The sequence below is a fragment of the Podarcis pityusensis genome, assembly GCF_964106645.2.
Source record: "Podarcis pityusensis genome assembly, chromosome: 4".
Taxonomy (NCBI): domain Eukaryota; kingdom Metazoa; phylum Chordata; class Lepidosauria; order Squamata; family Lacertidae; genus Podarcis; species Podarcis pityusensis.
In genome coordinates this window covers 40978481-40992469 of record NC_138027.1, presented here as the reverse complement: position 1 = coordinate 40992469, position 13989 = coordinate 40978481, and the positions used below count along the sequence as shown (strand labels likewise).

Genomic DNA, 13989 nt, shown 5'->3' with positions numbered 1-13989 from the left:
CATTCTTGTTTCAACAAGGTTTTCCAGCTAGGTGTGTGTAGGGATGGGAACTAGGTTTCTTGCCTATCTTTAGTTGATTTGTGTATTGTTTTATTGTTGATTTGTGTATTGTGTATTCTCAGTGATTTTTAGTATATGGTATCAATCACTTTAAGATGTACAATATATGAAATCAATGTAAAGTTAAATTTCTTGGACTTGTGTTTGTATGCTGCATACATACACACACACACACACACACACACACATACAAAATTGCCAATGAATTTTTAATTATTTTATTTCTAGTTGCGAGTCTCCATGTGAACTCTGCTTTTGAGTGGCCTATAAGTACAGTTAATAATTCTGGTAGAACATGGTCACAAGGAGCAAAAATGAAAGTTGAGAGCCAGTGTAGTATTAGAATTAAACCTGGGAGACCTGAGTTCAGTTACCTACTCATTGGGTCACTTAGGACCGCTTCCTTACCTGTCACCTTAACCTACCTTATAGGGTTGCTGATATATATAGATATAGATATATATGGAGTCCCTCACTTTTTCCACTGCAAATTGGAGTACCTGGACTTCATCAATCGGTTACAACAGAGCCCTGCTTAGCTTGTTTGGATTACTATTATAAATACATTATCCAAATAATTGTTTGTTTTTATAGCCCTGTTCTTGAATAATTGATTCACTGACCTGATCTCCGTTTCAGACACATCATTATATTTAACTGATCTTACACACACAACTCTAGCTGCGATCATCGCAAGAAATCTTCTGTGAGAATATGAATAAATGGAATAAATGCTAGCAGGGTTTTTTCCTAACATTTATATAGTAGTATTTATAGCTCTCTGTTCACCTACTGGTAAGGCAGTTTACAGAGCTAATATAAATTATACCACATCCTGATAGATATAATGTACATAACAAAACACAATTCAGCATGCTGTGAGGAAATTGTTTTTCATTTTTCATAATATGTTCTTACCACTCAAGTTCTTGCTATCTTTTTTTTATCATGGTGGTACAATGGGCTAGTGTTTTGAGTCTGTTGGCTTCTTACCAGACCTACAAAAGCCATCAAGTCAGTAGGATTCCGAGAGTTAATTCTCTGATGTGTGAAACATGGTTGATTACTGCCCAGACACCATATTGTTCCATGTTTACTTCCCCTCCCCCTCCCATATGATGAATATGTCCCCACATAAACATTGTGGGATTCACTTCTGTGGGTGGGGCAGACTAGGGCCAAGAGGAAGGAGATGGTATGTACTTTCTCTCACCACTGTTTTGTAGCTGCTGCTTGCCTGGAAGCAGATGTATGAGAAAGCAAAGGCAGATTTCCAGTAGCATTCCTCTGCTTGTATGATGCAGCTGGCATAAAATTCCAGCAGGTCTCCTTATGAGCAGGGTTGATGAGCCTGGTGAGCTGTTGATGGCTGCACTAGTCATTTCCTACCAAAGCCCCCATCACCTGTGGAGGGCAGATAAAAAAACTGAAGGAGCCTGGGGACAAGCAGAGCTCCGTGGCAGCCTAAAACTTCAACATTTGCTGATGCTAAAATTTTGTTTCTATTAGTGAAATTGATGATATGCTGAAAACCTCAAGAGGAGGACTACATCCTTAAATCAATACTTTGCTGTTGTTCCTTCGCGTTAGCAACTTTTTCCAGGTCATTCTATGATTCTATGAATTAGTATATGTTCATTTTTTTATGTGCTATTAAATTCAGATGCCCTGTGTTTGCAGAGTAAGAATTTTGGATCACAGTTCTTTTCCTAATGGGTTTGTCTTGCTTTTGAAGGGGAGGGAATGACTGTTTAAGTTTAAAAAACTCTTAATTTCGTTTTGCTTCTTCAAGGATTTGCAGCACCTGCAGCAGCTCCAACAACAGAATCTCAACCTGCAACAGTTTGTGTTGGTGCATCCAACAACCAACTTGCAACCAGCACAGTTCATCATCTCACAGACGCCGCAGGGGCAGCAGGGTGAGCAAGACGTTTCCTAAAGGACTTAGGTTTTTTATAAAGATATTTTGTTGAAGGCAAACAAGCAACCAGAGGTATTTAATACTCAGGCACGTAAATTTTAGGGAAGATGTTTGTTACTATAGAGTAGGGACCATCTGGGTGAATATATCCATCACATGAGCAGAAGTCCAATAAGTATGCAGGCATGGCTTCTCTGGAATCCTTATCCTTTCCCTTCTTTAATATAGTACTCTTTTCCCCCTTTTTTACAGTTTTGGAAATAGTCAGCATACAGGACACCTCTTTTCCCCTATATGCCTTTATTTGGGCTAAAACTTTAGGCTACAAAAATTCATTTTTAAAAATTCTGTCCCACCTTTTCTGCAGTTGCTAGAGTGCTTCGAGTGTCATGATTGTAATGAACATAAGAAGAGTTCTTCTGGATCAGGCTAAAGACTCATTTAATCTAGCATCCTGTTCTTACAGTGGCCAACAAGATCCCTATAGGAAGCCCCTACGCAGGACCTGAGTGCAACAGCACTCTCCCTTCCTGTGATTCCCAGCAACTGATATTCAGAGGCATACTATCTCCAACCGTAGAGTTAGAACATAGCCATTGTGGCTAGATGCCATTGATAGCCTGATCCTCTATGAATTTGTCTAATCCTCTTTTAAAGCCATCCAAGTTGGTGGCCATCACTACATTTGTGGGAGCGAATACCATAGTTTAAACTATGCGCTATGTGAAGAAGTACTTTCTTTTGTCCTGAATCTTCCAACATTCAGCTTCATTGGCTTCCCCAGAGTTCTAGTACTATATAATAGGGAGAGTTTTCTGCCTGCCACACCTAATCTTATGCACTGCTCTCACGTCCCCACTCCCACCACTCATCTTTCCCCCCTAAACTTAAAATCCCTTTATGTTTCCTCAGGGGAGTTACTCCAACCCCATGATCACTTTAGTTCCCTCTTTTCTGAATTTTTTGTCCCAGCTGTGCAGTATCCTTTTTGAGGGGAGGTGACCAGAAACTGTACACAGTATTCCAAGTGTAGTCTCCCCATAGATTTGTTATAACAGCATTGTGATATTGGCAGTTAAATTTTCAGTCCCTTTCGTGATGATCCCTAACATGAAATTCGCCTCTTTCACAGCTGCCGCACACTGGGTCGGGTCAACATCTTCATCGAGTTACCCTCTACAACCTCAAGGTCTCATTCCTGGTCAGTCACTGCCATTCAGACCCCATTAGCGTATATGTTAAATGAGGGGTAAAAATTTGCCCCAATGTGCATCATTTTACACTTGCTTACAATAAATTGCGTTTGCCGTTTTACTGCTCTTTCACCCAGTTTGTAGAGATCCTTTTGGAGCTCAACAATTTGGTATCGTCAGCAAACTTGGCTACCTCACTGTTCACCCCTAACTCCAGGTCATTAAAAAGTAAAAAACAAAGGCCTCAATCCTTGTTGGCCTTCACTTTCTTCATCCTTGCATTGGGAGAACTGTCCATTTATTCCTACTCTGCTTTCTGTTTCTTAACTAATTCCTGATCCATAAGAGGACTTCTCTTACTCCATGATTGCGAAGTTTATTCAGGAGTCTTGGGTGAGATACTTTTACCTGCAGCCTTTTGAAATTATTAAGTCAACTTTTGAAAGTAGTAAGACAGCATGTCAACTGGATCACTTCTTCCGATATGCTTGTTGATACTCAAAGAGAACTGTAATAACACAGGACTTGCCCTTGCAGAAACTATTCTGGTTCTGCTTCAGCAAGGCATAACAATTCTTTCCACCAGTTTTTGTGGAACAGACGTTAAGATAATTGACCTGCAATTTCCCAGGAACCCCAACCCCACCCCAGATCCTTTTTTAAAAATCCACTGCCGAGTCCTCAGGTATGGAGGTTGATTGACAGTCTTCATATTTTTGTTATAAGTTCAGCAATTTCACAATTCAAAACTCTTGGGTGCCATCTGGACCAGATGATTTCTCAGTTTCTAATTTGTGAAAAAGACCTAGAACTTGTCACTACCATTTGCCTCACTTCTTCAAAAAACAAAACTCTCCATTAAAGTTTATTCAGGCACAGGTGTCTTCCCTACATCTTGCACAGTGAAGACAAATAATTGATTCAGCTCCTCTGCAGTCTCCTTTTACTCGTTTAGCACATACTTGTCTCTTTTGTCATCCAAAGGCCTGACTACCTCCCTATGCAGTCACCTGCTTTGAATGTAATTTTAAAAAAATGGTCAGTCCTTGTTTTTATCATTTATTGGTTTCATTGGTTTATTATTTATTGGTCTGTCTGTCTTTCTTTTGGACTAGACTTCCATTTTCTGAGGGAATCCTTCCTGCCTCTGATAGCTTCCTTGACTCTGCTCTTTACCACACCAGCATCTTAATGATCCTGGTTGTACCTTTCCAGATCTGTGGAATATATTCTAGCTAGGCTTCTATTATTGTGGTTTTGAACAACCCTGGGGATTCTGGAGAGACCTGTCCCTCTTGACTTTCAGCTTCCATTTTACCAATCACCTCATTTTGGCGAAGTTTCCTCCTTTAAAATAAAATGTGACTGTGTTGGATTTTATTGGCAATTTACATATATGTTGAATTTGATAGCACTGCGGTAATTGTTTCCAATCTGCTTAACACATCTTCCACCTGGTCCGGAGTTTCACTTAAGTTCTAAGTCTAGGGTTGCCACCCCTCTAGTTGGTACAATGACCACCTGTTAGGAAACAGTCATTTAGGATATCTAGAAATTTTATTTCTTTTTTATTACTAGAAAATGCATGTAGCCCATTCTATGCGTGGGTTACTGAAATTTCCCATTACTGTAGCATTTTCTCATTTGGATGCCTCCTTGATTTAATCCTTTATTTCAAGATTACCCTGGGCATTTTGGTCAGGGGGATCCTCAGTGCTAAATTACTTTTGGGAGCTGTATAATGCCCCCTCCCCCATTTCTGTGAAGGAACCTGCCCCTTTTGGGGTTTCTAGCTTGTTGGACTTGTGTTCTCTCTGTTAAACAGAGCAGCCTCAGCTCTAGACCATGTATAGAGTCTGTATCCAGAGATCATCATGTCCCACTGGCACTCTCCATTCCACTAAGTTTCCATTATACCCACTGTATCTATTCTGTCATCTAACTTGGCTTGTCTTCTAGTATTATCATATAAATACTTCTACATAGTGTCTTCAGCACATGTGTTACCCTACAGTGCATCAAACCTTTGAATTGCTATCATGTGGCCCTGCATTCTCAATGCCTATTTCTGTCCCTCTCTCCTCTGAATACGGGTAACTTATGGACGTTTAACTTGTACGATTTCAACTTTGCACAGTTGAAGGCTGGTCAGTTGAAATCACACAAATTAAAAGCACAGAAGGCGGGAGCTTAAAAGCTCTTTTTCACAGCGTTTTCCCAGTGCAGAAAGAGCTTTTGAGCTGTCAGACTTGCTTACTGGGTTCTGGTAGATCTTGCAAGAGCTTCCCAGAGCCCAGTAAGCAGTTCAGTTCCATAGTTTTTTTGGGAAATGATATACTTGAAATAGATTTCCTTCAGCAGACTTCTGCATAAAATACTAAGGAGCTATATGGTCTGTGCCCATAAGACACCATACCGCAGTAAATCAGTTTGATCAATAGCATTTATGTAATTTTTAAAATTCATGTCTCCTCTCTTTCAGGTCTCCTGCAAGCGCAGAATCTCTTAACGCAACTACCTCAGCAAAGCCAAGCCAACCTCCTGCAGTCTCAGCCAAGCATCACTTTCACCTCTCAGGTCAGTTTTCGATAAATTTTCTTATTCCTACTTGGTGGGGGTAGGATGAGAGAATTCAGGCCATGGTGCATAGCAAAATTTGTCCATTTTTATTATTCTAGGGAGACAGTGAACTGGTGGCTACCTCTCACTTAAGAGATTGTTGACATATTCTAAAAACCTTTGCACTTGTGCTGGAAAAGGTTGAGCACAGTGTGCATGTGTCATGCTATATTTTACGTATCAAGAAATTACTGGAAAATGTATTAACACATGTGGAAAGCAATGATTAGAAGTCTAGCTACTGTCAGAATAGGAATTGTGCTTAGATGCAACTTCTGAACCAGTCCTAAGTCCATCTGATAACACTTTGTCACATGCTAAAAAGCTTTATAGCAGAAAAGCCATAAACTCTTTCTGGAGCTGTTTTGGACTTTTGGGACTTTACTCTTCCCACTCGCCCCTTTGCTTTGTTCAGTCATTCTCTTTTTTGCATAGTGAGAATAATTGGGAGAAAGTGTACTTCATTCTTAAGCAGAAAAATTAAAGGATCAGGAGACACCTTTGTTTTTATTGTCCTTTTAAAAGAATTGCTCTGTCGAATAAAATTCCCTTTGAGAATACTCTAGATTGCAATACCTATTTTAGAGTTGAATACAATTAAAATACAATGCGTATGCTAGAAAATAGTAGATACTAGCATTTATCAAGAAAAGCCATACTTTTTTTCTTAACCATGCTTTATTTCTATATGTTTTCTGACTTCACTCTTTGCTTTCTTATATTTCTTAGCAGCCAGCAACCCCAACACGCACAATAGCAGCGACCCCTATTCAGCCACTTCCACAGAGCCAGTCAACACCAAAGCGAATTGATACCCCCAGCTTGGAAGAGCCCAGTGATCTTGAGGAGCTTGAGCAATTTGCCAAGACTTTCAAACAAAGACGGATCAAACTTGGATTCACTCAGGTAAAATGGAAGATTTAAGATCCCTTCACAATGGGTAAAATACCAGTGTTCAGATCTGGAAGGACAGGGTCTATATCACTTTTCCTAATTTGTGATGACTTCTTATGTAGGCTTTTATTAGTGTCTGTGGAGGATTTGTGGATTTCCAAGTGAAATGCATTTTAATTAATGTCAAACAAACATAAGCCACCTTATACCGAGCCAGACCATTGGTCCTTAAGTTCAGTATTGTCTGCATTGGCTACTAGCAGTTCTCCAAGACGGGAGAACTCCCCCGTTCTACCTGGAGGTAGAAGGGATTTTGCATGCAAATCATGTGTTGTACCATTGAACTACAGAGCTGCCACTTCGGATGGGTTCTGTACAGAAACCACTTTAGTCATCCAAATGGATTAGCTTTGCAAGGAGATCAAGGTGAGTTTACCCCTACGAATTCTCCTGGACCTTTTGGAAGCTTTTGGTGCCATCATCCACAGCATCCTTTTGGACTGCCTGGCTGGGATGAGAGTGAATGGCACAGTTGTTTTATTACTACCTGGTGGGTCAGGTTCAGAAAGTGGTACTGCAATACTATGGCTCCACACCATAGCATGTATCCTGTGGGGTTCCATAGGCTTCTAATTTGTCCCTCTGGCTACCACTGCATCACAGGTAGGCAAACTGTTCCTCGTGACTCCTAATGCTGCCCCATTCATTCCTCCATCCCATCAAAGTTCTTTCCTCCACTTTCCCTTTTTTTTCCTTGCTCACCTCCCCACGCCCACCCTTGGAGCAGAAATCTGAGAAGAAATTGGTGGGCTGCTGCCTTGTGTGCATTGTACTGAAAAGAATACCTCTATACTTATTTGAGAACACCTCCATCAAATCTAGCGAGGTTTGTTTCTAAATAGGGCTGAAGATCAGAGTTTCAGATGTGGTGAGTCCATGGCCTTCACTTTGTACACAGAAGTAAATATCAGTGGTATAAAATTCTTTCTACAAGCTTAAGCTGGTGCACATGCTGTGATCCTCCTGGGCAAAGATAGCCTGACCACTTTTCTCTATGAGAAAAGTTATAACCAAAATGACCCATTGCAACACACTTTATGGGAGATGATAATCTCATCAGTTCCAAAAGAGCTCTGTTGGTTCCTTATACATTTCTAGGCTTAGTGCTGAGCGTTGTAGCTATAAAGGGCTTTACAGGCTTTCTTAAGGCCTGTCTACTCCTGTACAAATCTGTCCATTTCTGAGCTCACCTGAGGATGCCTTTCTTAAGGTTCCCCCACCTTTTGAGAAAAGCATGGTAGTAATTAAGATTGGACTTTCCCTGTATTGACATAATATTTTGGGCTTATGATGATATTTTTAAAGTGGTCTTGTGGGTCCATACATACAGAAAAGCAATGCTAGGAAAGGATCATCATAATTTTCCCAATAAAATTTGTTTGAGCAGACTTTAAAGAGAATCAACTTGTTTATGTTAAGCATATATGGATGATCCATGCTTCTGTAGCTTTTTCAGATGTATGCACTTGAAACTCCATTGAATGTATATCCTATGTGACAACCTAATCAATCTTTCCTTAACTGAGATGGACAAAAATTCAATTGTGGATGGAAATTCATCTCCCCACCCCCCCAAGTCAAAGGGGCACCTTGTACTTGTCTGTTTTGCAGCAAAACATTGTACCACTAGGATGCCAAACAGCATAGTATTTACTTAACAATTATATTGCACAAGCTATATACATAATTAGTTTTTAATGATAGTGATTGCTTAATTATGTGAGAGGATAGTAATTAGAAAACTGAAGTAATAAATGTTTAATTTCTCAAAGTGTGTGTGTGAGAGAGAATTATTTGCCGGTGGTACAGTTAGTTATTTTCAGATGCTTATAGATTTATTGTTCTGTCTTTCAGAAATAATTACTGGGTTCAGGTTTATATAGAAGACTAATAGACTAATTGCCTATTGCAGTTCAATTCTCAAGTTACAAAAAAATCAAAAGAAGACTTTACAATTTAAAATAAATATTTAAAATAGGAGCTTAAGTGGTATGGTCATTAGACTCCTCATTGTATCCAAAGGTGGTGGGTGTCCTACATAAACAAAAATAATTCAGTTTGTTATCCCAATTGTTTCCCAGCTGTTGTCAGTTTGATCTGTCATGAGTTGTACATGAATTAAATGAGTTTATGTACTTGACCCTCATACTTTGTATGTGACTATATGCAGAGGCACTCATTCATTGAGCTGAGATCCCTTAATGTTGGAAGAAAGTGCTTAACTTCACTTAAATGTTGGACTTGAAGGTTGTGGAAACTGATTTAGCCCTCTGTGTTGAGGCAGAATCCCTTAAACAGTTAAACCTTGGATCCTGAACACCTCCGTTTCAGAACGTTTAAGCTCTCAGACGTTTTTCAGAAGCCGAACATCTGACATGGCTTCCGCTGAGTGCAGGAAGTTCTTGCAACCAATTGGAAGCCGTGCCTAGGTTGTCAAACATTTCGGAAGCCAAATGGGCTTCCGGAATGGATTACATTCGACAACTGAGGTTTGACTGTACATAACACTTCACCAGGCCGCCTCACCAAACAGGGTGCAGGTCAGATCCTTTGACCAAGCACTAACTTTAAAATTTAGAAACTGTTCATTGCTAATCAAGTAATTGGCCTTTGAAGATGCAGAATTTGGTGCATTTGGTGACCTGTAGATAACATCTTTATTCCTTCTTGAGCAACACTTTTGCAAGATGGTCGTATCTTTTACCAATTTTAAAGCATGTGTTGGGTATAAATTTGTCAAAAGGACAGTTTAATTCAGTGGGAAGCTAGCATACGTCTCTCAACAAGACGGAAGAAATCTGAGTGTGTCTCCGTTGTATCTGTCAATAGCTTTGTAATGAGATTTATTTTATTACATCTGTCCTATAGAAGTATGTTGTTGAGCAACTTTTTTTATTCTCATCTTCTTTTCTTTCAACCGTGCAGGGTGATGTTGGGCTCGCTATGGGTAAACTCTATGGAAATGACTTCAGTCAAACTACTATCTCTCGCTTTGAAGCCTTGAACCTCAGCTTTAAGAACATGTGCAAGTTAAAACCACTTCTGGAAAAGTGGCTCAATGATGCAGGTGAAAATTTCCTTTAAAAATTCCTGAAATACCGCAGAACAACTCTGAATTTCGTAAAGGTTTTTATTCAAATGCTCGTTGTGGTGGGGTTCAATTTTGTTATACTTGCAACAGATATTTTCATTCTGTTCAGTCTGTTATGCAAGTGGAATAGATTGAAGAAGCATAAATAGCTACTTACTTGAGCAGTCTTTCTGAAGTGTTTGTACAGCACTGGCTCTGATGTGAAAATAATTGCACATATGCAGTGTTTTCAACCGCATAATCATAAGCTTACTCTGGCACTTTTTATTCTTAAGACCAAAAAAATGCTCAAAAATACATGAGCAAAAATATTGGCTGGTGCATATAAAAAGTTAGCGGCTAACCCAAAATGTGGCAATTAGGTTTGATCAAACCTTGTCTCCTTCAGATATTGAGAACTGACTTTCCATCTAAGCTGTATAGTATGGCTTTTTAAATAGCAAGTACTGTTAGTTTCAGTATTTCTGCTACATAGGACCCACAGGCTTAGATACTTTCCACAAATTGAAGGGCTCAGTCTGTTTGCAGAATGGCTTTCGATCCAGTAGTAGGGTGCCTCAACTCTCTTGAGCAGATTTGGAGGAGGGGAGGAACAGGGGGCTGCTGGGAGGAGGGATAATTGGTGAAACTTGATGGGAAGGTCCCATGAGTGGATTTCTGCTCAAGGCAACTTGAGATCCAAGCCATAGAATTTTGGGATATTTGTTTGTTTGTATACTACCTTTCAGGACTATACAGTGGTTCACATTATAAAGGAAATTAAATTACAATATGAAATACACTATGTACAATACAGTGGTACCTCGGGTTACATACGCTTCAGGTTACGTACGCTTCAGGTTACAGACTCCGCTAACCCAGAAATAGTACCTCGGGTTAAGAACTTTGCTTCAGGATGAGAACAGAAATCTTGCTCTGGCGGCGCAGCGGCAGCAGGAGGCCCCATTACCTAAAGTGGTGCTTCAGGTTAAGAACAGTTTCAGGTTAAGAACAGACCTCCGGAACGAATTAAGTACTTAACCTGAGGTACCACTGTAACTGCATGAAATACACAACGTACAAAACCAATAACCCCACATCACATACAGCAAATGAATAAGGTCAGCAGAGGCAGGCTGCAAACCCCTTAACTAAAGGCCTGGGATACATTTTTAACTGGTGCTAGAAACTAATTAAGGTGGGTGTCAGTCAGGTCTGTAAGGGAAGGGCATGCCACAATCATGGTACCTTTATTGAGAACACCCTCAGTTATGGGAGTTCAGTCTGGCATCATAAGGCCCAGTGCTGGTCATTCCTAGGTTGAGGTTGAGGAGGAGGAGGGGCCATTACATGAGTTAATGTGTAGTTGTTTAACCAAGTACTGTGAGTGGTACCTTTTAAAAATATATTCTTAGCATGCTTTAGTGACCTTGACTTGTGTTGACTGTTTTCAGAAAACCTCTCATCAGATTCAGCTCTCTCCAGCCCAAGTGCCCTGAATTCCCCAGGGCTGGGGATTGAGGGCTTGAACCGCAGGAGGAAGAAACGCACCAGCATAGAGACCAACATACGTGTGGCCTTAGAGAAGAGTTTCCTGGAGGTTAGTCAGTCTGTTGCACTGTGTGCTACTCTAACAACTGCTGAGTAGTTTCAGCATAGCATGAAATGATAAAATGGCATAAGAACAATTAAATAACATTATAAAAGACTATATTACCTGACACACTATATGAATCACTTGACCTTCTGTCCTTCCCATGTAAGAAGTAGAAGAGGAACTGGTGCATCTTCCCTGCTATGAGAGAGATATTTCAGATGTATCTGCAACAATTATAGGTAGCTGCTGGCTTTCATTGTTGCAGCTTCCCTGTAAAATGGGAATTCATCCTGTGTCCAAACTATAACTGAGCTCTTCTCTTCAAATTACTACTCTTTCAGAACCAAAAGCCTACCTCGGAAGAGATCACCATGATAGCTGACCAGCTGAACATGGAGAAAGAGGTGATCCGCGTTTGGTTCTGTAACCGGCGCCAGAAGGAGAAAAGGATTAACCCACCCAGTAGTGGTGGAACCAGCAGCTCGCCCATCAAAGCAATTTTCCCTTGCCCAACTTCATTGGTAAGAATTAAGTTAAGTTATACCAGACTGGAAGAAATTAAAATCACTCCTATCCTCTTGGTAATGAGGTTGACATAATGCAGATTTCAAAATCTTAAGTTTTTATCTTTAGTGGTCACTGCTGTCTTCAGTACACCACCTATTGCTTCTACTTTGGTCCATATTGAAGAAGACTTCCTCCAGAGGGCTTTGAGTACTAAGCGAGACATGAATTGTTGCTGGATTGAGCTGGGTGATTCACATGGGTGTTTGCGTTATACATAAGTTATACATAGCTTAATGATTTTCTCACTACAAGTAGCACTGTAGTATAGTTCTAAGCTTCAATGAATGAAAATCCAAAGCTATATAATAGTATGTGTTTGCTAGCTTCTATATTTGTAGGTAAGTAGTAAACATTTAAATCTGATTTATTTTCCTTTCTAAGAAAGCTTAGCTGTTTTGTTCTGACCTCTAGGTGGCAACCACACCAAGCCTTGTGACAAGCAGTGCAGCTACAACCCTGACTGTCAACCCTGTGCTCCCTCTAACCAGCGCGGCAGTAACTAGTTTGGCAGTCACAGGTAAGAGAATATTCAGACTTCCTCAGCGCAGAAATACTTGCTATTACAAAGACTAAAATTTAGTGACCTATTATGTCAGAGAATCACTGGCATCATTTGTATCCAGGGTTGTTTGTTAAGCAACAAGTTTTAATACACTCAGATCTAAGATAAACAGTGCCTTTTGGGTTCTGTTCACAATACTGTACTAACACACAGTGTCCACTGAGTTAATCAGTCCTCTTTTTCTTACACTTTCGCGCATTGCACTTTCATTCCATTCCACTGTCTTGTAGTTATAGGTCTCTTCTAGGAGTATTAACTATTTTAGTCTGATTGAAACCATCCTTTCAGGCACCACAGAAACCATCCCCAACAACACAGCGACTGTGATTTCTACCGCACCCCCGGCTTCCTCAACAGTGACATCACCCTCCCTGAGTCCCTCTCCTTCTGCCTCCGCTTCCACTTCTGAGGCATCGAGTGCCAGTGAGACCAGCACAACACAGACAACCTCCACCCCCATGTCCTCAGCAATTGGGACCAGCCAGGTGATGGTAACTGCTTCTGGGTTGCAAACAGCAGCAGCGGCACTCCAAGGAGCTGCACAGTTGCCTGCAAATGCAAGTCTTGCTGCCATGGCAGCAGCAGCAGGACTAAATCCAGGCTTGATGGCATCCTCACAGTTTGCAGCTGGGTAGGTATCTGCCATTCATAAAATTTGCTTGCCATTTTAACTATCTAGCCTTCAGGCATCAGATGTCAATACACTGCACATTTAGTACCTTTATTTAAAAATAAGTGCTGTTTGAAAATAAAGATTGCCTTAATTCTTTCTTTTAATTCAGTAGTTCAGCCCATCAGAGATTATTGGCACTTTTCAGGTATAAAAATGTTTGAATGCAAGTTTTTACATTTCTTGCCACTTTTAAGATCGATTTTAAAGAATGCAACCAGTCAATAATAAATCCTAGGTAGAAATGTTGCTGAAAGGATCTGCGTCCGTTTTTGTGATAAACAACGGGGGAAATTCGATTTGACTTTTAAATTCTAATTCTGTGTCTAAGACTGCTCACCTGGAAAGTCGCTCTGTCTTCAGTTTGTTTTTGTTTCCTGTTTTGGGATTGCAGAGGTGCCTTACTCAGTCTCAATCCAGGGACACTAGGCGGTGCTCTCAGCCCAGCTCTGATGAGTAACAGCACTCTGGCAACTATTCAAGGTCAGTGGACTTTCACCAGTCTTCCCATGTCTGTTATGTTTGTGTTTTTCATAGGGTTCTTTCCCCCACAAAGAGAGAGAGAGAGAGAGAGAGAGAGAGAGAGAGAGAGAGAGAGAGAGAGAGAGAGAAGCTGCAAATCCTAAACCTCCTTGCTTGGAAATGTCATATTGGAGAGACTTGTTTCTACATAAACATTTACCTTTATATATTTAAATCTCCATCAACCACACATGCACACTTCACACTCATGACAATGAAGGGGTGACATATTTTATTCCAAACTCCTTTTGACA

The 13989-nt window shown here is 40.4% G+C and overlaps 1 protein-coding gene and 1 long non-coding RNA gene across 9 annotated transcripts in view; one reads left to right on the top strand and one right to left on the bottom strand.

Annotated features, from left to right (window-relative positions):
- Window positions 1–13593, bottom strand: part of LOC308474967 — a 66181-nt gene extending 52588 nt beyond the window's left edge. The window contains exons 1-2 of the long non-coding RNA XR_013985066.1: window positions 13554–13593; window positions 11535–11612 (exon numbers count right to left, since the gene is read on the bottom strand). This is a non-coding gene — a long non-coding RNA (uncharacterized lncRNA). The remainder of the gene's footprint in view (window positions 1–11534; window positions 11613–13553) is intronic.
- POU2F1 (POU class 2 homeobox 1) overlaps window positions 1–13989 on the top strand; it is a 101992-nt gene that overhangs the window by 73245 nt on the left and 14758 nt on the right. For 4 of the 8 annotated variants that reach the window (XM_081001504.1, XM_081001506.1, XM_081001507.1 and 1 more), the window contains exons 7-16: window positions 1853–1979; window positions 3114–3182; window positions 5657–5751; window positions 6523–6699; window positions 9673–9814; window positions 11272–11417; window positions 11756–11935; window positions 12393–12498; window positions 12832–13174; window positions 13608–13696. In XM_081001504.1, coding sequence (XP_080857630.1) covers window positions 1853–1979; window positions 3114–3182; window positions 5657–5751; window positions 6523–6699; window positions 9673–9814; window positions 11272–11417; window positions 11756–11935; window positions 12393–12498; window positions 12832–13174; window positions 13608–13696 — 1474 coding nt within the window. The remainder of the gene's footprint in view (window positions 1–1852; window positions 1980–3113; window positions 3183–5656; window positions 5752–6522; window positions 6700–9672; window positions 9815–11271; window positions 11418–11755; window positions 11936–12392; window positions 12499–12831; window positions 13175–13607; window positions 13697–13989) is intronic. The other 4 variants (XM_081001510.1, XM_081001511.1, XM_081001505.1 and 1 more) reach the window with 3 other exon arrangements.